Genomic DNA, 23,946 nt, shown 5'->3' on the forward strand with positions numbered 1-23,946 from the left:
AAGGGGGGGGGGGGGAAGAGAAGCGCCGCGACGAGCGAGTCTGGGGACGGTGTCGACCCGCGGCAGCACCTGCCTGCTGCCCAACGTTGGCGGCGAGGAGTGCTGGGCTGAGCCGGGCAGGGCAGGGCCGAGCCGAGCCGGGCAGGGCAGGGCTGAGCCGGGCCAGGAGACCGCGAATTTCCCCGCTCCGCCGTTACAGGAGCGAGTTAAAAAGCGGCGGCGCGACGTTAGAGCCGGGCCGGGAGCGGCGGGGAGGCGCGGGCTGCAGCTGAGGATCAGCTGCTGAGGGGAGCGGGGAGGAGCCAGCGGGATCAGGAAGCGGCGGAGTGTCTAACACCTCTCTGCCATGGCTGGCTAAAGAAAAATCATCATAACCATAACAAGGGGGGAAGCGGGGGAGGGGAGGCGGCGGCGGCGGCGGGGGAAGGGGCGGCGGGGGAAGGAGCGGCGGGGAGCGGCGCAGGCGGCAGCATGAAGAGGCGAGGCCGGGGGGGCAGCATGCGGTCCGTGGTGGGGTTCCTGTCCCAGCGGGGCTTGGAGGGGGACCCCCTGCTCACCCAGGACTTCCAGCGGCGACGCCTGCGGGGCTGCAGGAACCTCTACAAGAAGGACCTCCTGGGCCACTTCGGCTGTGTCAATGCCATTGAATTCTCCAACAATGGAGGCCAGTGGCTGGTCTCAGGTAAAGCGAGCGCTCCCCGGCCCTCACCCCCCCCCCCCTTCGCCGCCCCCTCCCCAGAAAGCATCCTCCTCCTCCTCCTCTTCCTCCTCCTCCTCGGCCGCCTCTCCCGCGGCCCGGGGGGAGCCGCGGCGGCACCCGCAGCCGTGCCTCCGAGCAGCCCCGGCCCGGGATTAATGTTCCCCCAAGTGGAGATCTAAAATGGTTGACAGGTTTTAAATTCTGCCGTGACTGCTGCTGGTGGTGCGGAGCCCCAGACAAAGTTTCTACGCGAGTGTTTCCAGGACGCCGGGGTTGGGGAGGGGGGAAGCCGGGGGTGCCCTTTTATTTGCTGGATCATTTGTTTTGCCTCTCTTTTTTTTTTTTTTTTTTAAAAAAAGGGGAGGGGGGTGATTTTATTCGGGGAGGGGAAACAGAACTGCGGGGCTAATCGTGGGAGCCGATTGACATTTGTCAGCGTCCGCCCGCAGCGGGGTCAAGGGGGGGCCGGGGGGGGCTCAACCCGGCCGGGGGCACCGGGGGGAGGGGGGGCGGCGTGTCCTGGGGGGCTGGGCACCCCGCTTCGGGGAGGGAGGGGGGGGGGGTGTTTTGTTCCTCCTCTCCCCCTTCCTCCCCTAGCAGGATGCTTTGGGGGAAAAGAGGGGGATTATTTCCGCGGTGATGGGGTTGGGGGGGGTGGTTAAGGCTCCCCGCTGCTGCCTGCCTGGGGCAGGGGGAGGCCGGGGGGAGGAGGGGATGCTGTCAGGTAGCAGGGAGGCAGGGGCTCGACACGGGCTGCGACACCGAGGAGGGGGGGAAAGGGGTGCCGAGCCTTTCCCCCCCGCCGGGAGGGGCCGCGGGGCCCGGCAGCCGGCTGCCCGCCTCCCCCCCTCTCCCTCCCCAGCAGCGTTTGGCGCAGGTGCCTCTGCCTCCTTCCCCGCCCCCAGGCTCGCCGGGGAAAGGAGGCAACTTGAGGCCGGGGCCTGGCCGGGCGCTGCAGGCCGCGCTCCCCCCGGGCTGCTCGGAGCGACGGGCCGGGGGACCGAGGGCACAGCCCGGCCTCGGCGAGGCCCTCGGGAGGCCGCGGTGCTCCCCTGTCCTCCTGCCCGGCCCGGGGACCCCGCTGCCGAGCGGGCAGAGCCCTGCGGGGCGCCGGCCGGGCCGCTGCGCCCGCGGCAGGCCGCGGGGGGAGGCCGTGGGCCTCGGGGGAAGGGGGCGGGAGGAGAAGCTCCCTGCCTGCCTCCCTCCCCGGGAGAGCCCGATCCCCGCCGGGGAGGCCCCCGGGGCATCGCCCGGCCCCGGGGCGTGAGGCCTCGGCAGCTGTGTTGGGAGCGGCGTTGGGGCCGTGGCCTCGCTCAGCGCCCGGGGCTGCAGGCAGCGGGGGGCTGCGCCGTGCCTGGGCGCCCTGGCTGCTGGGGCACGGCGGCGGTGATAGCTCCAGAAATAACGCGGGGCTTTGGTTAAAAAAAAAAAAAAGTTATCATGGCTGTTCAGTTATTTATTTTTAACGCCAGTGTGGAATAAAACCACCAAATCATACTCTTCTAGAGCGGAAGCTGATACGCCGAGACCTTCCTAATTATAACTTTCTGATTTGAAGAAACTTTGAAGCATAAGTCCAGTAATTCCCAGAATAAGTGTCCCTGGAGGATTGTAGCTTTGCTGTCAGGGGTTCTTACATCTATGCGCACACAACTTGCAAGGTACACATCCATTTGTCTTGTGGATATACATACACGTGCGTATACACACATGGTTGTGTGTTGGGGGAGGGCTGGTGCATCTGTTCTGAGGTTCTCAGGTGTTCTCCGTTCGGCATCCAGCTTTGTACCAGTCCTTCTCCAGAAGTAGGCAGAACTATGCGTTCTACTTCCAAAGTGCTACTGAGAGCTCAAGTGCATCCCGCGTTGGTTTTCTGAATTTTTCATCATGAGTGATGGAAACACCATCAGAATTTCCTGTTCTTGCTCAGGGAAGCCCTAGAAGGTGTTTTGGGTCTTGTCACATCACTGATGCACTTGCCTACGTTGACATCCATTCTTTAGGTAGAAGTAGAAAAAAAATGAGGGCTGGAAGGGACTTCAGGAATTAATTTTGTTGAACTGCCTGAGTCAAGGTAGGTGCAGGGGGAGAATGGAGGCAGATTTCCTATCTAGTGGATATGTGGAAAAGGAAGGCTTTCAAACCATGTTTATTTCACAATTTCCTATCTTCTTCTAAAGCTACAGAGTGTTTACAGGGCCTAAGCACTTACTGTGTAGGAGATGGTGCTAGAGTTGTACCCTCCTAAACTCATAAGGTGACTAAGAAGCAAGTGAATGTTCTATTATTAAAAAAAAAAAACAAAGTCAGGGGGGTGGATGGGTGTGGGGTGGATGTTTAAGTTACATGTGTTAGCAGTGCACAAATTTGGGATAATTAAGAACAGACTACCTTAAGTCTGACTTTGTATTGATGCCCTGAGAAAACGAAAAGCTCTAATTACGGTAACTTTTAAATGAAGTTTTACATTATCTGTGACCACAAGATCTAGAAAGCTGTATGTGATACAGCGACAACAGGCAGGTGCTTTGTTCTTCATTCAAGAATAAGAAGTTAAAAGGCAAAAGATTTATGGATGCTCTGTTAAATTTGATGCCATTATAAGTAATTAACGTTACACTCAAAACACTACTTTTTTAAGGTCATGCTTAATCTTGAAACACTGAGAAAAAGCAGTGGGAAGGGGAGCTCAGATGAAAGATAAAGGAGGGGCATAAGATGACTGTAATCTGAAGTTCTTCTAGAAGAGTTGCTTCAGAAGACTTCCAAATGTCGATAGAGCCTTAGAATAGATGGCATGTGGGTCTCTCCTCCCTCAAAATAGTCAGCGTGCTGAGGTAAGGATGAGATGTTAGATACTTCCATCTGCACTTGTAGCAGCTAAGGGAGTTAACAGGGATATCGGAGTGTGTGAAAAGGAAGAGTGCAAGCAGTTTTTCAGTTGTTCGGTTTTAAGTAATATGTATATTAACATCGAGAAGTCTGCCTCGGCTAATTGACTTGTTAAGAAGTTAGACCTTGTTAGAGCTGTTTTAAGTACAGCTGATACAGTGCATTCATACTGCCTATACTGATTCCATTTAAATTCAAGCCTGCATCCGAGTTAGTGCTGTTCTCATCAGTATTGGCTGGAATGCTTTTTCTGGGTATGTGTCCCACTTTTTCTGGTGTGAATTTTGTGTTGTTTTTGTTTTGTTTTTTCTTTTTTTTTTTGACCATATCTCCCAGAAATAAGTCTGTAAGGCTAATGATTACTACTGTTTTAGTAAACATTTCAAAGTGCTTAAACAGGGTTTACATTACAGTTCCAGATAGTTTTCCTGTTAGGATTTTGGAGAGAACTTAGGTGTAGACAAGCCTCAGCAAGCCCTTTGAAAGCGTGTTTAAAACTTCCTAACCTCATTAAGTCTTGTGTTAGAGATTGCACCTTTAATAGTAACTAATTTTGTTCCTAACCATGATTTTAAGTAGTGTTGTGTTTTTCTGTTGTTGTTATTTTGTTTACAGTATGTCTATGTTCTGGAGCCATTTGACCATTTCAGCCACTATTAGAAAGGAAAAAAAAAAAAAAGTTTGATCAACAAATTGGATTGGGGATCTGCCTGTCTGGGCTTTTGCTATGCCTGCGTGGAGTTAGCAGTGTTACTTTAGAAGGGAGAGAAAGAGAGAAACGCTAATGTTTTGGGGCCAGACTTCTAGAAGAAGGGACAGGCATAAGGAAATGAGTTAAAGAAAGTTAAGAGAAATGAAAGGAGGAAGTGCATACTCAGGAGACAGTGCAGTGGGACAAGTAGAAAAGACCTGTCTGAAGAATGACACAAGGGAAGAGGCTGAGATGAGTTAAAACTAGCTGCTGGATGGAGTTGAAAGATTTCATTGGACAGAATGCCTCTTTGCAACTTTATATGTGCGAGGTGGTGGTATTTTTCTGTTAGCAGTTTGAAAAACACAACTGTAAGTGCATGGAAGTTAAATTCCATAGGCAATGATAAGCAGCTGACTCCTTCCCTCAGATATGCCAAGCATTCTGCAGTTTAACTTCTTAAAAATCATATTTATTTATTCCTGCCTAATAGCATTCCTTGTTCCCATCCTCGAGTTTGGTGGATGCGTTTTCCTATTTGTCTGTCATCTTTCATGTGTGCTATCTCTTAGAAACATGAGTATCTTTATCAGAACCTCCCACTCCTCTCCCCCCCCCCCCCCCCACACACTTTAAACTGTACTTTCAAGATAACTTCTGGGAAATACTGTAATCTGAGGCTTGCTTAATCCATGCATATGTTCTTCTGCTCGGACTCTCTCTACCTCTTTTCTCCCTTGCCAGATAATGCAGAAATAGATGGCTCTTCTACGGTTGTAAATTTGTAGGCATGCAAGAAGTGCTGGTAATTCGCCTGTCGTTTGGTTGTCAGGTAAATCTAAGAGGACAGCAGAATGATGTGGCGTTAGCAAAGGTAGCGGAATATTACTTCTGAATTAAGGGAGTTGTGTATCAAGTACGATTTAAGAAGGGATAGTCCTGATCTTAGCCTTTTTGTGTCGAATAGAATTCTGGGTGAGGAGGCATCGTGGGTTCACTTACTACACAATATTTTTGTTAGTGTCTGAGAAATTAAAAAAAATAAAGATGATACGAGGAAAGGCGGCAATAATTTCAGAGGGTAGGAGTCGAATTTAAAATTAGAGACATTACTTGGAAAAAAATGTCCTGCAGCTTGATAGGGACCAGTGCAAACTGTTTCAAAATCGTCAACCCTACAACTACAGTCTGGAGACTAGACAGCAGTCATGCAGAAGAGAATCCAAGTGCGATAGTAGATCGCAGCATAAACAACATCAGATTTGATAAAGCATGTGAAGTAATCCTTCTGCTCTATTTGGCGCTGTTGGGGCCTCAAAAAGAGCACTGTGCTCCATTTTGGGCACAAATTTTGGAAAAGATGTGGCCTAACTAGAGAAAATTCAGAGGAGACTGTGAAGAATGATTGGAGGTCTAGTAAAATAAAAGCCTAGAAGGAAGGGGTCTGTTCAGGCTACAGACAGAAAAACTGAGTAGACAGGCAAGTCTTCAAAGTGTCTTTAATTATTGTTACATAAAGTTGTAAACTCTTCTTTGTCCGTTGGGAATAGGACAAGAAAATGGTCTTAAATTGTAGGGCGCAGTTCGATATTACCTAATGTGCTATAACTTGTGTCTGCCTCCAAAAAGGGCAGCCTTTTTTCCCCTCCCATTCATCCTGTAGTTCATTCACTTTTTTCTCCTCTCCCTTGTTTGTAATGTGGCACTTGTTTAGCTTAAAGTCGTAAACTGGTATGACTGAGGGGCCTAGGAGGGATAGGGAGAAGTTGTTTGTCTGAGGTGTGATTTTCCATGGGGTCAGCTTCTTCAACATGCTCGCCTGCTGCCTGCATCGCCACTGAATGCGATGGGAGGGAGAATAGCAAGGAGCACGTGGCAGGGGGCAGTGGGATTATGTGTAACGTCAAACTGCACCCTCGGGCTAGATATTAGGGTAATCTGCCTAATGGCGAGGATAACGAAGCACTGAAATAGGCTGCCTAAGGAGGGTGTGAAATCTACCTCAGAGGAGTTCCTTTAAGAACAAACTAAACACACATCTGGTGGGGGTATTCAGCTGGTCTGCCATTTTGCCCATGGCCAGGATCAGCTTGCCAAGCGATCAACTTCTTGAAATGCCTTCCCCACTTTCTGTGATTCTTACAGCTTCTCGAGTAGATGGAAGCAATAAGAGTAATCTTAGGTTATGATTAGAAGTGTTGTCTGCAGTGATGGGGCCTTAGGAGGTGTATTGGAGGCAGAGGTGTAGTGGTCTTGAGCTTTATCCGCAGCTGATAAGGTTAATGCACTTAAACCGCAGTTTTTAAGCGCTCACTGATATGATTTAGAAATGCTTCTTTTTTTGCGCACACGAGCTGAAGTGTGGTTCATGAGCTATGCAGATACAGCTTAAGCTAGATCTGCTTTCGACAAGGGTATGCGCTGGCCCTCTTCAAACCATTTGAGGAGAGCTGTACCGAATCAATTCGGGTAGACCACTTGTGGGGTAGGATCCTCCTCCGGAGTGAGTTGTGTGCACATTTACTGATTGCCTGTTCTGAAGGTAACCGGCACAAGGAATGTTTTAGGGAAATAGTAGCCCAGAAGTGGGGCAAACCTGGAATGCTTTGGTTTAGAAACGGTGGAGACAGTGTTCTACCCATATCGTTTATCTGTGCTACTTAAAACAAAAACAAAAAACTTTTTTTGGGGGAACCCCTTTGTCCTGGTTTCAGGTAGCACAGAGTTAATTTTTCTCCTAGTAGCTGGCAGGGTGCTATGTTGTGGATTAGAATGAGAAGAGCGCTGATAACACGCTGATGTTTTAATTGTTGCAGAGCAGTGCTTACACCAAGCCAAGGACTTTTCAGCCTCTCTCTGTCCTGCTAGCGAGCAGGCTAGGGATGCAGCAGGAGCTGGGAGGGGACAGACCCAGGACAGCTGACCCAAACTGGCCAAAGGGGTATTCCATACCATCTGACGTCATGCTGAACAATATATAGGGGTGGCTAGCCGGGGTGGAGGGGGGGGCCGGCTGCTCGGGGATAGGCTGGGCATCGGTCAACGGGTGGTGAGCAATTGCATTGTGCATCACTTGTTTCGTACACATTATTATTAGTAGTACTATTATCATTATCATTATTATTGTTATTATTATTTTCCTGTCTTAATAAACTGTCTTTATCTCAACTCACAGGCTTCACTTTCCTGTTTCTCTCCCCCATCCCAGAGAGGGAGGGTGAGCGAACGGCTGCGTGGTGTTTAGCTGCCGGCTGGGTTAAACCACAACACCCTTCTTACTTTTTTTTTTTTTTTTTCCCTTTTCCCAAAATTCCTGGGGTATGCACCAGGCACAAACCGTTCTGAAGTGGGCAAACGGTGTTTGTTTATTTTGTCTTCTTCAGGATAACTATCTCAGGATTTGAAATAGAAGCTTTCTTTTTAGGTACGTTGTGTTGAGCATCCTCTGGGTAGGGTTCCTTGATCCTGCCTGTGTCTCTCATCAACGTTAGCCAGAAGGCCCTAAGCATTAACAAAGTATTCCAGCGGTTTGGGGTAGGAGAAGAAACGTGTGTGTATTTGTTTTTCATTCATGTGTTCTTGTTATTTAATGAAGAAAAAAAAGTGTTCTTTTCTACATACAGAGTAATACGGAAAGGTGATAAAGTTTCCAGCTTCTCTGACCACAAATATTTCTTTGGCCTGAGTTCTCTTCCTGTCTGACATTCATTTTACATGTAGCAGCAGGTTTCAACAATATGAACACTGAAGTAGTTGAGTAAATCTTTTTAAATGTGATTCCTTTCTGAAAAGTAACTCTGGCATGGCACTGCTTGATTCTAACCTGGGTCACACAAACTTTCCCTTTGCAAATTGTCGGTTATGCAATGCTGGACAGAATCAGTGAAGTAAAGTGGAAGTGAAGCTTTTCCCACTTTGTAGATGTCAAACTTACTGCTTCTGACGCCTTTGTAGTTACATTGTCCCAGGTAGCTTTCACAGTTTAAATTATTTGGGATTTCAGTGAGCCACTATATAGCCCAGGGGGAAAGAGGTTCCAATATGCTATTAACTGTCTTGGTTTAGGAGTCCTAAAAGATCCAGAAATCCATAAAATGATCCATATATATATTATTTATATATATATATATATATATATATATGCAAATATGTGCAATTTTCTTCATTAGCAAACTTCTGATATTTGTTCAAACATTCTTAATGGTATTGTAAGCGGAGAAAGCAGTGCTGGCATATACCTGAAAGGGATTGCAGCCACCATTCTACACTTGTATGTAGATTGCATTTGGATTCTGTGTAGCTCAAGATTTTTACAATAGCACCGTTTTGAAAAATGATGTTAATGTTTTCCAGGTACCTACAAGAGCCTTGGTGGCTAAGGTGCCTTCAGATGAGGCCATATATGTAGGTTTCTCAGTGTAGTAAGCCTGGTGCTGTTGGTGTGTGCTCTGTACCAGGTAGCCACGCACAGGTGGTCTCTTTGGGGGAGTGTTGCAGAGTAGTCACAGTCTTATGCAGCAGGTCCGGTGCTTCTTGAAAGTGCTGAGTGCTTCTGCTTCACGTGCTGCAGACTTGGTGAACATGCACAGTAAGTCCACCATGAACAGAAAGCAGTAGGAATTTTTTTTTTTGAAAGAAAAAATAAAAAAGTTGTGGCAACTTTTCACAATGGCAAAGGCTTTTCTGCGCGGGCTTCAATTTCTCCGTCTCCTGCTGTGCTGTGTGTCGGAAACTACAGTCAGGGTTGCTGTCTCTGGTGATCTTCATTGTTCTTGTTTGTGTCTGGACCAGGTGGGTAGTAACAGTGAATAAGGATTTGTTGTTGAAGTGAAACTCTTAGATAGCAGTGCTGTCAGGTAGGAGGATGTGTAGACTTAAAGCAGTGTTTTTGCAAATTGGCTTGCTATGGTAACAATTAATAACGTGTTAATATGTTTTGCTCTGAAATGTCTTTTGCAGAAGTCTTGAAAGACAGTCGATGCAGTGTGGTAGAAGCAATGCTGCTGTTCACCAGCCACAAGCGTCTATTAAATCATTTGTCAGGGAGTGATAACATTAAGACCTGGCTGTTGACAGCTTCAGAAAGTGACCCCTTTAAGTGTGACGATCACTTCTTTATTTTAGTGTGACTAGAGTGGTCGTATATTTCACCAGTCGTGTCCCCTTATTACTAGCTCATCTGTAATCACTGGGATGCAAATAGGAACTTTCTTTCCTTTTTCTGGACAGAAAGGAATTCAAACTCCTATCAGTTCAGTTAACCATAAGTGCTGAGTTCTTCTGGAGCCATCACGTTTGACTCTTGTTCTCAGTAGTTACCAAATGCATTACAAATCTCTTTATCATGCATTACTTGTTTGCTCTGTGAAGTACAAAATCAGAAGGAGGAATACACTTATCCATGCTCTGTGAAAATAATAGAGTGTAACATGGACCTGTGCTGTTTATCGAAGTGATTGGGATAAAATCTCTTAAGAGACTTAAAGGCTGAGAGACTGTTAACTTAAGGGATATTTGACATAACTCAGTTCCATGGAAAAACTTCCTGATAGCATCGTATTATGTGAAAATTGTTTTTAAAAAAAAAAAAAATCTGATTAAGAGTAACAATGCGTTCCACTTGTGCATTTACCCCTTCTTGAAGGAAAACATAGACCAATTAATTTCAGTTTCCTTTTGTCTCTGTTTCATGATCTTTACTTCAGGGTAGGAGCTCAGAAGGCACAGGTTGTGCTTTTGATTGTGCAGAGAAGCAGTAAAATGTTTTAACTGAAATGAGCAGGTTTCTAGTGGCACTTCTGACTTGCGAAGCTATTCTCTTTCATTTGTTATTAAAGATGGATAACAACAACATTTTGTTTCGCAGTTGAAAAAGCTTTATTTGAATTTTACAAGGCATCCAAAATTGATGTTGAGAGCACTACCAAATACAGCAGAATCCTGAAAAAAAAAATCAAAGATTTTTGGAAAAGATTGAAAGATTTTCTCCCGTCCTGGTAAACTGTTGTTTAATGTGGTTACAGCATAAACATTGTCTAATGTTTCTTTTATTCCTGACTCTTCACCAGGTAGAGAAGGAAGCACTTAAATATATTTGTGCGTAGAGTTCTGAACTGAGAACTGCAACTAGGCAAACTATTACAAAAGCAAAGAAAACTATAAAACGAGAGATTTGAACTTCTTTTCTGCAGTTATCCTCTTTGTCAGGAGGTTCACCTCAGAAGTGTCCATCTTAACCTTTACAGATCTAGAAGCATGACATAACTGTGTATACTGGAGCATTCAGGAGTCTTCAGCAACATCTTTTTATGCCCACACGTCAGTCCTGTAACTAACCTGTGCTATGAACAGGCTTTGCAAAGACTGCTAGTGGAGATACAGTTGTTGGTTGGGGGGGAAGGTTCTTGTTTCACGAATAACATAAGCAATGCTGTGAACAGGGATTTGGTGCGGAAGTATTTTTGCCAACATGCATATGTTACTTTGGCATGTCATTCATTTACAGCTTACTACAGAATTTTACATGCCAGCAAAATTCTGAGTCTGCAGGTTGCCATAGGTTGTCAGTATGTATTGGCAGAATAGCAGGTTTTTATTCCAAACTCTTCCTGCTGATTTCTCTGCTATCATTAATATTAATTGAATACCTGACTGCATAGCATCTTTATGTAAGTACTTGTCTAAGTATCCAAACCATTGCGAGGTACAACTTTTATGCTAATAATCTTTTTTTTTTTTTTTGAGTAACTGCAGAATGAGGTATTTTGTCTATCATCAATTTACATGCGACTTCAGCAGTAACACGAGTTTCCTTTCTCTCCTCTAGGAGGCGATGACCGCCGGGTCTTACTTTGGCATATGGAAGAAGCCATCCACTCAAGAGTCAAACCAGTTCAGCTGAAAGGGGAACATCACTCTAATATCTTTTGCCTAGCTTTCAACAGTGGCAATACGAAGGTGTTCTCTGGAGGTAAGGAAGAGCACCCTGATTCACAGGAGTCTGCACTGAGATTGCCTTAGAGTAGAAGCCATGAGTGAGATCCTACCCCATATTAAAGGTCTTTTCCATAATCCCCTAGGGATCTGGAAGCTGACCTTAATCAGCACATGAAGGTTCTTTTGGAACAGGGAATTCTTTAGCAAGCACAACATACTCAGTCTCATCATGCTTCTGTTTTTTCCTGTATCCTGGTGTAAGGGCATTGCATCACAAACTATCGTGAGAATCCTCAGTCCAGTCCTGCCCCTACTTGTGCTACAGACTGTGGAACATCATCTGTGTTGTTCCCTCCTAGCTGTGCTGCATCCTGTCTGGCACTCTAGCTTGATATTTGAAAACCTCTGCTGCTACTAACCAATTTTAATACACTCTTAGATGGCTAATGAAGAACTATTGCCATCTATTGGTGGGTCACTTTTTCCTCAGATCTCATTTCAGTCCTTGATAGATGTCTGCCCCTTAGAACTGTTGGCACATCAGGCTCTAATTGTCCTTGATATTCTTCATCTGTTTGTATATAAATCCACATTTTAACAGGAAGATTGAATTAATCTTAAAACTAATATAAGGAAAGTGGGCATGTACTTGTTCCCTACAAACCCCTAGAATTTATGTTCATTTTGCCTCTCGTTGCTTGATTTTTGAAGTGTTGACATAGGAAGGAGAATTGAACTGAGAGGAGAAGGAAGAGGAGAGGTTTTGCTTACAAGACTGTTGAAATGCAGTCGTTGTCCTCTTCTGCTATACTTTATTTCTATGTCTGATCTGATTATCAGAAGGATAGGGATTTGTATCTTTCATCAGTATGTCCGTTAACACACAGCTAGATTTATTTTAGGGTATTATGAGACCACTTGGTCAGAGCCCTTCACTGCTTCTTTGTTACTGAGATTTGTGAACTGCAAATCAATGCTGTAAATTGGTTCTAAGGACATGGGAATGGTGGAAACTTTCCATGCTTTAATGCTGGATTAAAACCATAATGTCCCTTGGGGTGGGGGGAAGACATAGCAAAGCTTTAGATAGTGTCAAATTTCAAAGTTGAAATGATTCGGATACACTGAAAGATGATGTGGAGGGAAAAAGAAAACAAGAATGTTGAATACTGATGTCTGTCTTCTGATCCTTGAGACTGCTGTTTATTTTATGAGAGAGACAGCAATCCACACTGTCTACAGAGTGAATGTTTCTATTTGAGGCCTGTAGTTATTCCAGTGAAATTTTCGGCTGAAGTCTGTTTTGCTTTAGCTTGAATTTAGACAAATGGAAGCTTACATGAATATTCGAGGGCTGAACTGACAGATGAACTGTGCTAAATCTTGCTGGAGCAGCTGTGATGGTACTTGCCATTTCCAGCTCAACCCTCTGTCCATTGGGCCGTGCTGTCAGAGGCTACAGTTATCACAGGAGGAGCAGCAGAATGTTTTTTCTGTACCTTGCCACTGCAGTTAACACCTGCAGTTATAGATTTGTATCATTGATTATAGCGTATTTTTGCTAAGATGCCAGGTTCGATGAGCTGTAACAGCTGATGCACAGACAAACTGGCCGTTCTCTCTTTCTCCTCCTCTGGTCCACATACACACTGTGCCTCTGCCAGAAATTATTTCCATTGGAGGAGTCAGGAACTTATTCATCTGCTCCACCAAGATTCACAGAGCTCGTCTGCTGGGGCTGTGAGTCTGACTCTTGGATCCTTTGTAAAAAGTCACTTTGCTGCATGGCCTAGATGTACCATCTGTCATCTCTCTTCCAGTAAAATGGGGCTAACTATATTTAATCACTCAACAATGTTCTTGGAGATCCTCAGGAGGTCTGAAAGAAGTGCGGGTCCTAAGATCTGTTGATTTCCCCTCTGTTCAATAAATTCAGTTGGAGTTGCATTCAAAACATAGAAGTTGGAATACTTTAATTTTTAAGTTTTTAGGTTTTAAGTGTGGAAACCAGCATAAGGGGCACAGAACTTCATTTGTTCTGTAAACAAAACTGCCAGGAGCTAATGACTTAGGATTTGAGGACGTTTCTGTAAAGCAGGTCTTGATAGCAGAGGAGAAGATTTTCCAATTCAGTATAAATTGAATTCCATCCAAGTGATTTCAAACCTCCTTGACGTCAAAGAGTGCATGTGTAACATGCACCACATATAGCCAATCCTAAAACGGAAGGTAGGAACTGAGTGGGTAGTGGTTTGCATGTGATCTCGGGCCGGGGGGGAAAATCTCAAGATACCAAGGAAGTTCCCATCCCTGAAGAATACTATTACCCTTCTACTAGTCTGAAGAACAGTGACGTTTTCTGCAGGGATGAATCCTTACCAGAAGCAATTGAGCAGTTTGTGGTTAAGCTTTGTCACCACCTTCTCCTTCCACACACAAAACACAGAGAGGCAGTGGCTATTCCATGCCCCCCTTTCTTTTCTTTCTTTTTTTCCCATTTTGGAGCTTCTGATGGAAGGGAAGATTGATCCTGTGATGGCTGGAGGCCTGAAGCCAGGCAGCTAGAATGATTCTCCTGTCCGTGCTGTATGGAGAGTGAGGCACAGTGATTCCTGCTCCTCACCTTCCTGTCACTGAAGGGAAATTTAATCACTGGAGAGACTAGGCTATGTTTTTCATGGGTGAAATACATAGGCACTAGTGTAGTTTTACTAGGTATAAACATTGCCTGTAATGTATAATGGACAGTTTCCATTCCAATTAACGAACAAAGGACACTTACACATAAGTGACTCGTTTATTGTACCATGGAAAAGATGAGCTACTGCAGTAATCTAAGGCTGGCACAATTTAACTGGGAGCCTATGCAAAGAGCAAGTGGATGGAGAAAATCTCGCACTTCATTAGTCAAAGAGAAACTTTCTTATATTTCTTCTGTTGGAACAAACAAATTGAAATGCATACAGGATAAACGGAAACTGAGTCATATGAACAGTTAAAACTCATAGCAGAAGAAATTTTGCTCCTTCTAAACTTCTGGCTTTGGCGTACACTGGAAAAGCTTCACAGCTTGATACCACAACTACAAAGATATATTGAGCATAAAAATATGACTTTGGGCTTTCTGTTTATTTTCCTCTGAATAAAATATGAATCTCTCCTTAAATATTTCTAACCAGGAGGTGCCAAATTAGGTAAATTAATATTCAGTGCAGAAACCAAAAAATATATATTCTGTTGCTATAGCTTGAAAAACTCTGAAGAAGACAGTGGAATTACTTTGAAGCTGTAATCCTCTTAGTCTGCATACATGTGGTTAGTTTCCATTGTAGTCAATGGTTGTGATCAAAGAAAATTGACAGGATTGTCTGGGTGCTTGGTTTGGGTTTTGTTAATACAAAAGAAATTACACTTTCACTGTCAGGTTTGTACCTTCTCAATAGTCGCAAAACTCTGAAGGCTGACAGCATGAACTGGCATTGTTTGGCACGTGAGCCCAATGCATTTTGCTTGTGGCACTCTTTTTTTACCCTCCATTGTATTAGGAAGCATTCTCTGAGCAGGAAGAAAGATGCATTCGTGTGAGAGTTAGAGGTGTTCTGCTGCTTTGTAGTATATTCTTCTCTTTAATGCAAACGTCCCAAAACTCAAGCTCAAACTGAATGAGGAATGATCAGTAACAGTTCAGTAGAAGTTACCTGTTGACCAGTAGAAGGTGGAATGGATTGGTGCATTTGGAAATGTCACATGGAACGTTTCACGAAACTGAGCACAGCGCTGATCTCCTGGCAACAGAGCTGTTTTTTTCTGGTTTTAGTTGTGTTTTCAAAATAGAAATTTTAAATTTAAAAAAAAATACATGTATTGGTTTTCATTTTTTTACTCTAATATGTTTTTGTTGTTGTTTTTTAACCACTGGAACACGATGTTAAATGTTTATATTTTTCTTTATAGGCAATGATGAGCAAGTTATACTCCATGATGTTGAAAGGTAAGTACACAGTTTGTGTTTCCACTGCTTCATGAACTCTCTTAATAACAACTCATTGGAGGCAATTTTGTTTTGACTTAGTGGTCTGGGAGAAGAGAACAGTCTGATTTAATCCTGAGACATGTTTTTTATTTATCTAAACTCGTATCTGGAATGAAGTATTCCCCATCACCCCATTTATTTATTTTTTAAAGTACTTGGTTTCTGCATCATTTTGATCTTGGGAAAGAGGGGGATTATTAAATACATATGCTCTCGTGCAGGCAGCATATTAGGTTTTGGGAAGATTCAGAGCCAGATTATTCTGGCACTTACAGGCTCTGTTTTGTGTGGGATTTTTGTTTGCCTTTTTTTTTTTTTTTCCCAAAACGCTCACCTAGGTGTATTTAAGATAACTGGTGCTTGGCCACCTAAGTACCTTTTAAAACTGACTTGGCAGCTTCTTGATTCTCCATGCTGATGTGAAGCATATTTATTTTAAAACTTTTTTTTTTAAACCAAGCCTGCAAAATAGTAGAGAATTGGGCTTTGATTAACCAAGATTAGGCTGTTACTCAAAATCTAATTAATATAGTAGTGGTAATATATTTGATTGGAGTTCTCTAGATAGCATACCATGTCTTTTGTGCTTCTTACTTTTGAAGTAGAAAATTTAAATGTAAAATTTTGTTCTGTACTTTTACAGATTTAAGCAGTGACAGTTTATTACTTTCGGGAAATTTAAATGTTATTTAAAGGGTTTTATCAAAGGAATAGAACAATATTAAAATCTCTGTCTTAATATTTCAACTTTCGGGCTCTCCATGCCACTCTTTCTGCCTAATTAAGGTGATCTAAAAGGTTGGGAAAAGAGTGGAGTAGCGCAGGTGGTTTTTATTATTATTATTTTTTTTTGTAGCTGTGCCATGTCTGAAGCCTAGACACTTAGGGGACTTATTTTTATTTTGTTTTCTTTTGCTGCGTTTTCTGCATGGGGGGGGGGGGGGGGGGGTGGAATTGTAGGTCTGGTTTGTCCTGGAGAACTAAGAAAACCTAAAAAATAGCCGGATGGAATGTTGCTCTTTCGTGAGCTTCAGCTGAACTTAAAGAAGCTTGTATTAATGAGTCTACTTATGTCTTGTGATCCTTTTCAGACTAAGTACTATAACTTGGTCCGCAGGTCCCCAGACCTCTTTCCCTTTCCCATTACCTCCTCCCAAGCGTAACTGTAGCATGGCATCGTGGTCACTATACATGTGGTTGTTGGTGGCGTGTTTTTTTTGTTTGTTTGTTTTATTCCAATTAAATACAAGGGGTTTGTTAGAAAGATACATTAACCTTGTCATTAATATTACCACATAAATAAAGCTGTAGATATTTGCTTTTTAAAGCAGTAGCAAAAGAAAGAAGGATAATAATGTGTCTTTCTTCCAGCACTGAGACGTTGGATGTGTTTGCCCATGAAGATGCAGTATACGGCCTTTCAGTGAGCCCAGTAAATGATAACATCTTTGCCAGTTCATCAGATGATGGCCGTGTTCTTATTTGGGACATCCGAGAATCTTCCCATGGAGGTGAGATCTCCAGATGGAAAGTTCATTATTTTAGGAAGAATTTGGGATGTGGGCAAGCCAGGGAATGCAAAAGCTATGTTTATGTGGACAATCGAAATGGGGAATGTTGGAGAAGGGTTAAAATGATGCATAATTCTTGTCGACCGTGATAGGCAAGCCCTGGTCTTTACCGTTCTGTGTTACTGTCTTGAATGGCTTCATAAAGTACCTGCATATAGCCCTGGGTAGCATAGAACCTGGTATGGAATAGGTTTTAACTTGAGTTAAAGGAACAGTGGAGGACACTTTTCTTCAATAAAAATGTCTTGCTAAACTTTAAACCAATTAGGAATGTGGATTAGATGTTTTTTAAAACACTGTTTTTGTATATAGCCTGGGATAAAAAAAATTTTTGGAAGTTTGGGAAGCTATTTTGATTGAAAAAACTTTCCAAAGCGAACTATCTATTTCCCTGTGACACTGGTAATTGTTCTTATGCATAATGTTTTCTGGTTCTCTTGTGAAGTGTGGGCTCGAAATGAGAGAGCGAAATCAATTTATCTGACTGGAAAAAAAAAAGATTTCTCGCATTTATATGGAAACTTAGATCCCTTATGAGATAACAGGGAAGAAGCTAAATTATTACTTCAATCTTTGTTTTCTAAATCGAAACACTTGCAATCTGGGTGGCTGTGTTTGTTGTTGTTTGTTTTTCTCCAGGAGAATTTCAATTTAGAACTGTACTTACATTTTGGAGAGGAATACTTCAGTAATTGAATTTCAATCTAGAAGTACGTCAGGAATACTTTAGTAAATTAAGTTATGCATTCACCCCATCCTAAAGAACACAAAGCTGATAACTTAAAACTGAGCAGTCTGCATGAGCACCAAATGTGGTTCCCTTCCATCATAGCTGAAATGAAGTTGCATCTCTTTTGTAAGCTGCTTAAATGCAATTGCATCAATTCATAGGTTGGTCTTACAGTAAAGTTGTTTGTGGCGATTTGTACACATTCGTTAACGGGTCAAAGTTGCACTTCAACTGAATTAGCTTTTTTCCATACCTAGTGAATTTGATAACATTTCTAGATTGCAATTCTGTCCCTTTTTGCCTAGGAAACAAACGCTGAAACAAGACCTACTTTCTAGTCTTATAGCAATCTTTTAGCCCTTAAGACACTAGTGGCTCTTTATTGAACGAGCATGACCAGAACTAGGTCTGTCTTGATGAACCCCCCTCAGAATACTCAGAGTGGATTGCTTATAGATGCCTTGCTACATCAGGCATATTGCCTTTGTATAAATAAAAATTAAATATAATAGCACTACATTCAATTTTCAGTAGTCTTAAGTCTTACTGTGAATTTTGATTCTCTTGTGCAGTTGTGGTATCCTTTATCTCTGTCCCACCTGGTAATTTTATTAAAATACTAAAACATTCCAAAAAACAGCAAACACATTCAGTATAGGTGTGAAACTGACTTTAATAAAAATGTCCATAATGTCTCTTCTCTGGATCAGTCCTTGAGAAACTCATTTGTGACATTACTCTTGCTCAGAAGTCCATTACTAGTACAGGGAACTATTGTCTTCCCTTCAGCCAGTTTCTTGCCTACCATGCAACTTCCAACTCCCTTTGCTAATCCCAGCTGCCTGTAGCTAAACTTTATGCTATGCCACATGTGAAATTAGTCCTGATTAGTTCTGCCACGTTTCCCCTGAATAATAACTTCCACTACTTTTATCATGGAAAGAGATCAAATGAATCTGATGTGACGATTCTATCTTTAGTAAATCCAAGTCTCATTTCATCCCTGTTTTTCTGTTTTCGTAATACCCAAGTGATTAGACCAGACACTGAATAAATATGACTTCCAAATTAGAAATGGCAAAATGTTCACTTATGGCCTTCTCCTGAACTCTACACCATAAAGATCTCTGTTAGGAGAGCTACCTTTTGCTGACTGGATGTCAACAGTTGGTGGAAATGGACACTGCTTAAATGCATCTGTATGAACCTGTTCAGTATCATAAGCTGATGTCCAATCTTATCAAAGCTTCTAAAATTGTATAAAAAGATGCAATTAAACCTTGCTACTGCCTTACTGTTACTAAGTCTTTGAATGAGAAGTCTGCACCAGTGAAAATGGAATGAAGAAGGTTTAGCTGTGGTACGTGTGGGGTTCTTTGGAGTAGTGTCGTAGGTTCTCTGAATTTTAAACCAAAGAGCTTTTGTACGCTTATTTAGGATGGGAGCCCCAAGTCAGCATTTAGAGGTGAGCCCTGCCAGTATTTACTACAAGAAAATGCCTGTCACTGGCGTAATCTCCTTGTCTGCAGTGGTGTTGTCATGGGAATGCACACTGTGCATGCCAGTGTGAGTGTAGTTAGTTACGCTGGCTAATGCGGTAGAATCTTGCAAATAAGCTCCTAGTTCAAAATAGTGCATTACGTCCATCCCTGTGTTCCTCTGCTGAGTGACGTAAGCAGTAGCTTTTATAAACCTGCGTTTAATTTATGGAAGAGATTCTGTTGAACTTTCCTTTGAGAAACATTTTCATCCCCTGGTGTTTAAGAGCTACAATTGTGAAATGAGCATAAAGAATAATAACCAAAGTAACCCCCCTATTTTTCATTAGTGACTTAGTGCCTCATTAGTTTGGCTGCTGTAATCAGTCTTTAATTTGACAGACTGAAAGGCAACTTTCAAAATCTTAGAAGAACACTATGATTCCAGGCTGTTTATAATACAGGTGTGAAGGAAGACACCAGTAATTAGTGACAATGACTTTACTAAGCAAGCATGCACAAATTTAAAGTTTAGTTTAAAATAACCAAACCAACTCATTTATTTGGCAATCACATGTTGTTTCAGTCTCTACTCAGCTAATGCATGCCATTGCTTTCCAGTGGGAGCTGCCATTTTAGTAACATGTCAGCAGGGATTCAATTTGATGATGTGAATGTAGAAGGTCAGTTTTAATATTAAACCTTATTCGGAACTGCTATAAAACCAACAGCAATCTCTTGAAGTCTTTGAGCAGGCTGGCAGAACAAAAGTTTGATCCTGTTCTTCCCTTCACCTCTACCTCCTATGATAATTAATAGCACCAGGGAGCTTCAGCTGTGGTCTGAGACCATTGTTTGGATGTCTGCTAAATGAATACTGAAAAGAAATGTCCCTACCTTAAGCTTGTAATAGAGCAAGGGGAGGAAACAGATGGGGGCAGGACAGGTACGTATTAATTCTGGCTCAGTAGTTTGATAGGCAGTAGTTTCAGGTGTTGGGAATTTGAGAGTGTTGTCTGTCGAAACATGTTTTATATCTCTTAATGAGGGATATGAGGAAAGAAAGTGAAGTATGTTTGGAGGTGCTTGCGAGGCTAAAGGTGCCTGCACACAGTGTCCCAAACGAGGGCAGCAGCAGTCTCCCAGACACGTGAGCAACACGGTGGTTGCATCAGTGAATGGCAAAGTCTGGCATAATCTTGTTCCCTAGTTGCATGAAAGAATGGTAGTGTGCCACGAAACATACACACAATAGAGACTTAGGCTATGCCTAAAGCCATAAAGCTAGCAGAAAGATACAGAGAAGGATGACAAAGTCAAGGGTCTTTCCCATTCTTCATGGAGGCAACATTGTGACGGCATGAACAGGGCAGGGTAGCAGGCCAAGCACAGTCTTGCTTGTCTCATCCTAATCAAGATGAGAGGAAGAGAGCCTGAATGAGCATGTTGGTTTTTTTTAACTGTGTGTATGAATAGCAAAAGGTAACTGCTAATGTTTCTATGTAAGAGAAGCCCCCTTCCTTGCATACTTATACAATTGCTGAATAACACTTTTAAGGGGCCTCTTTTTCCTCAGGGATGGTAGATTGCTTTTAGAGCTGATTTCCATACAAGCTTCTCTCACTCTATGTAATAATATTCTCCAGTGTAAGCAATTGCTGCTACATTTACAGTTTGGATGATCATCAGTGGCTGTGGAGGCTTCAGACGTGGTCTTTGCTAGGAAGCCTTCAGAAGTCCTCCATGTGGCCCTTATTAGATGACCATTTGGTCATGAACCATAAGAAAACTCAAATATTTAACCTTTGCAAGTGCTTAGTTTTATACTCTGATAACCTTCCATAAGCAAAATGGTGTCTTGAAATCCAGTTTGTGTCCTTTTCCATATTTAGACAAAGTTAAAGTACGTGTGGGTGGGTTCTAAAACTTCAGGTTTTTATATTGCTTTGGATGTGTCAGCTCTAGAAGTGGTTTGAACATGTCTCCATATCTTCAAATCTTGTTATGCTGTTTCCATATTAAGCTGCCAAACTCATTGCATCAAACAGTTGTATGCTTTGTTTGTTCTTATGTCTGAAATCACAACTTTTTCAACAGAGCCCTTCTGCTTGGCACACTACCCATCAGCCTTTCACAGTGTGATGTTTAATCCGGTAGAACCCAGATTGCTGGCTACTGCCAACTCTAAGGAAGGTGTGGGACTCTGGGATATTCGTAAACCTCAGAGGTAAGATCTGTCTCTCCTGGTCTTAGGCTGTGTGATTTCTTTCTCTTGAGAAGTGATGGCATGCCACTCTTTTTAAGTCAGAGCATGCAATGGTAAGAGAAGATGCGGAATAAAGTTAACAGCAATGTTAGTAGTGCTGAATTAAATTATTTTGCATAATTACCCTTCTTTACACATACTATCTAATTTGATTCAAAGTGGGGCTAGATTTTCCAGTGTTAAGGTAAGTGGCATTTTGAAAGTCTGCTTGGCCTCACCACTGCAGGATTAACACGGATGTCTTGATGCTGTCAAGATCTCATCGTTACATGTAGCATTCTCCTACTAAAACTGGAAGAAACCATGGTGGGGGCACTATCTGTTTTACAATTTGTTTTTTTTCTACCCAGCTTTGGTTTCAGTGGCTGGTCAAGTCTGCTTTTTACTCAGCATTTTATGACTTCCTAGAAGGCTAAATGATGTGCCCACATGATTGCATAGGTTTTTAAACAAATTGACAACTTCGGAGAGAAGTTTGCAGTACGAAGTGCTACTAACCGGACTGGGTTCTAAAATGGGCTTATGCAATGCCAGATACCAGAATTTTAAATGAATGAGAGGTTAAGCTTCTGTTGGAGGTTTTTCTTTTTTCTTTTTTTTATCTTTCAGATTTTGAAAATAATTTCCTTTTTTCCTCATAGCTATCAGAAAAAAGTTGAACACTTCAAAAAAAGTGAAAAGAGGAGGAAAGAGATGGTAGTTGTTTATGATACAGTAGCCTCAGTTATTTAAAATCTTCCATAACATACACTCCCTTTATCAACAAATTTCTTGGAATATCTAGAAGATACATATCACTGAAAATAATTCTTGGTTTTCTATTGTACAGACAGAAAAAACATATCATTTGGAGTTAATTATAACTGGCTGAAAAAAAATTCCAAAATGTTTAAACATCCCCTATAATAGCAACCAAATCATGATTTCAAGGGGGCTTATTATTCTTAAATTGTAAACATTTTTGGTTTGAATTGACTTTTGCTTTTAAACTTGAATCAGTATTTGCTTGCTGATGCTTGTGGCTCTAGAACTCTCTCATATTTGTAAATTTTGCCAGAGCCCTTGTTGGCAGCTGTTGTACATTCTGCTATTGCATTTAGGTTTGATTAAAATAAACTGGAAGGGAGTTAGAAGACAGCCTAGGCATTTTCCTCTTTTCCCTGTCAAACCCTTTTTGTAGGTCTTAGTAAGTACCTTTCTGACGGCAAACTGTTCATCACTCCCTGGAGAGAGGGAGAGAAATTCAAGTTGTTAGGTTTATTTCTTTCTTTACAAAAAAAAAAAAAAGTTTCTTCTGTGTTTCCGTAAAGTTTCTATCATTTTAACTTATATTCATGCCATTTTTTTTCCTTATAAACTAATATGGATAAAGTTGGTGTCCTCTTTCCAAGGTATCTAGCTTTGTACTGTTTCTGCAGGATACTTTGGGTTTTTTTGTTTGTTTGTACCTCAATTTTGTGATTTAAGAACTTCCACAGGTTAAGGTTGCTCTTGTTTTGAAGGGGAGTTATGCCAAAACACTTTTCTTCACACATTTGTTCTGAGTACAAACATAGATAGAATTATGTTGGAATAGTGCTATAGTTTATACTTAATGGAAATTATACACAGATGCAAAGTTTAGATTAAGTCTTTAGTTTGGGCAGCAAAGTGAAATGGAATGATACATGTAACTGGAAAGGTTAAAGGGAATTGAGAGAGGAAGTACCTATTACAAAGGATGCAAGCATTGCCTCTGATAAATGCAGGAGCAGATCACTAGAGAAAGGAATTCTTCTCCCACAAATTGGAATAGCTGCTTTCTGATACTTTTGCTATTCTCGTTAAGACTTTGATTATCCAAAAGTTTCTCAGCTTAAATATTAAAAAGGATTGATAAGTTATTGTTTGGGTGTGGTAGCAGCTGTCAGGTCATAGAAACCCTGAAGATCTCCTGTCTAGATGCTATCATGCCTTCTTCCTCAGTTTTAACTCCAAGGCAAAATGCTTGTTGGGGGCAATTGTGTGTGTATGGGATAGCAGTCTGTGCTCACACATTTAAGGACACGGATTTTACTCGTATTGTGGCATTGTTCTTTCTAATGCTGAATACAAAATAGCTATAGCATAAATTCATTGGTAATGCTTCTTAGCAAGTATTATGTATTTCTTCAGGTTTAGAACCAGTGTGTGAATGACTTGATAAACTTTGGTAAATCTGAATTCTAAAGTCTTTTCTTTAAATGATGAAAGGGGAAGGGAAAGGGTGCCTTATAACTTGACTGAAGGCCTTGAATGAATTAAATGGGTGGAAGCTTGTACACTTATCTGATGGACAAGAGCTACCCTCTTCTGGTCCTAATCTGATCAAAGTAAATCTTTCCAATTAAAAAGCTAAATAGTGGTGGTGAAACATCATACCTTGCAATAATAGTGCTGAAGTTCCTGGGTGGGTAGGTCACGCCACTTTTTCCATGTTTAAGGGAATGCTTACAACATCCTTACTGTACCGGTGGATGTACACTGTGTATAACATGCAGCTAATCCTTAAGCACTGAAGTCTTATAGCATTTGCACCTACGAAGTAGGTGTGCTGCATGGTGTATAACAGGTACGTGTTTTCTGCCTGCAGCCTGTTCCTCCTAGAGGGCTCAGAAACAGGAAAGAGAA

At 42.3% G+C, this 23,946-nt stretch overlaps 1 protein-coding gene across 3 annotated transcripts in view; it reads left to right on the forward strand.

The window, feature by feature from the left end:
- Window positions 1–35: 35 nt before the first annotated feature.
- The window catches only part of DCAF5 (DDB1 and CUL4 associated factor 5), a 69,805-nt gene continuing 45,894 nt past the window's right edge, over window positions 36–23,946 (forward strand). The window contains exons 1-5 of one of the 3 annotated variants that reach the window (XM_040557491.1): window positions 36–682; window positions 11,110–11,253; window positions 15,174–15,210; window positions 16,624–16,763; window positions 21,129–21,258. In XM_040557491.1, coding sequence (XP_040413425.1) covers window positions 472–682; window positions 11,110–11,253; window positions 15,174–15,210; window positions 16,624–16,763; window positions 21,129–21,258 — 662 coding nt within the window. In that variant the 5' untranslated portion in view covers window positions 36–471. Of the gene's footprint in view, window positions 683–873; window positions 892–2,170; window positions 2,362–11,109; window positions 11,254–15,173; window positions 15,211–16,623; window positions 16,764–21,128; window positions 21,259–23,946 lie in introns of those variants that run through there. The other 2 variants (XM_040557493.1, XM_040557492.1) reach the window with 2 other exon arrangements.

This window comes from Cygnus olor, chromosome 5, assembly GCF_009769625.2.
Source record: "Cygnus olor isolate bCygOlo1 chromosome 5, bCygOlo1.pri.v2, whole genome shotgun sequence".
In the NCBI taxonomy this organism is placed as follows: domain Eukaryota; kingdom Metazoa; phylum Chordata; class Aves; order Anseriformes; family Anatidae; genus Cygnus; species Cygnus olor.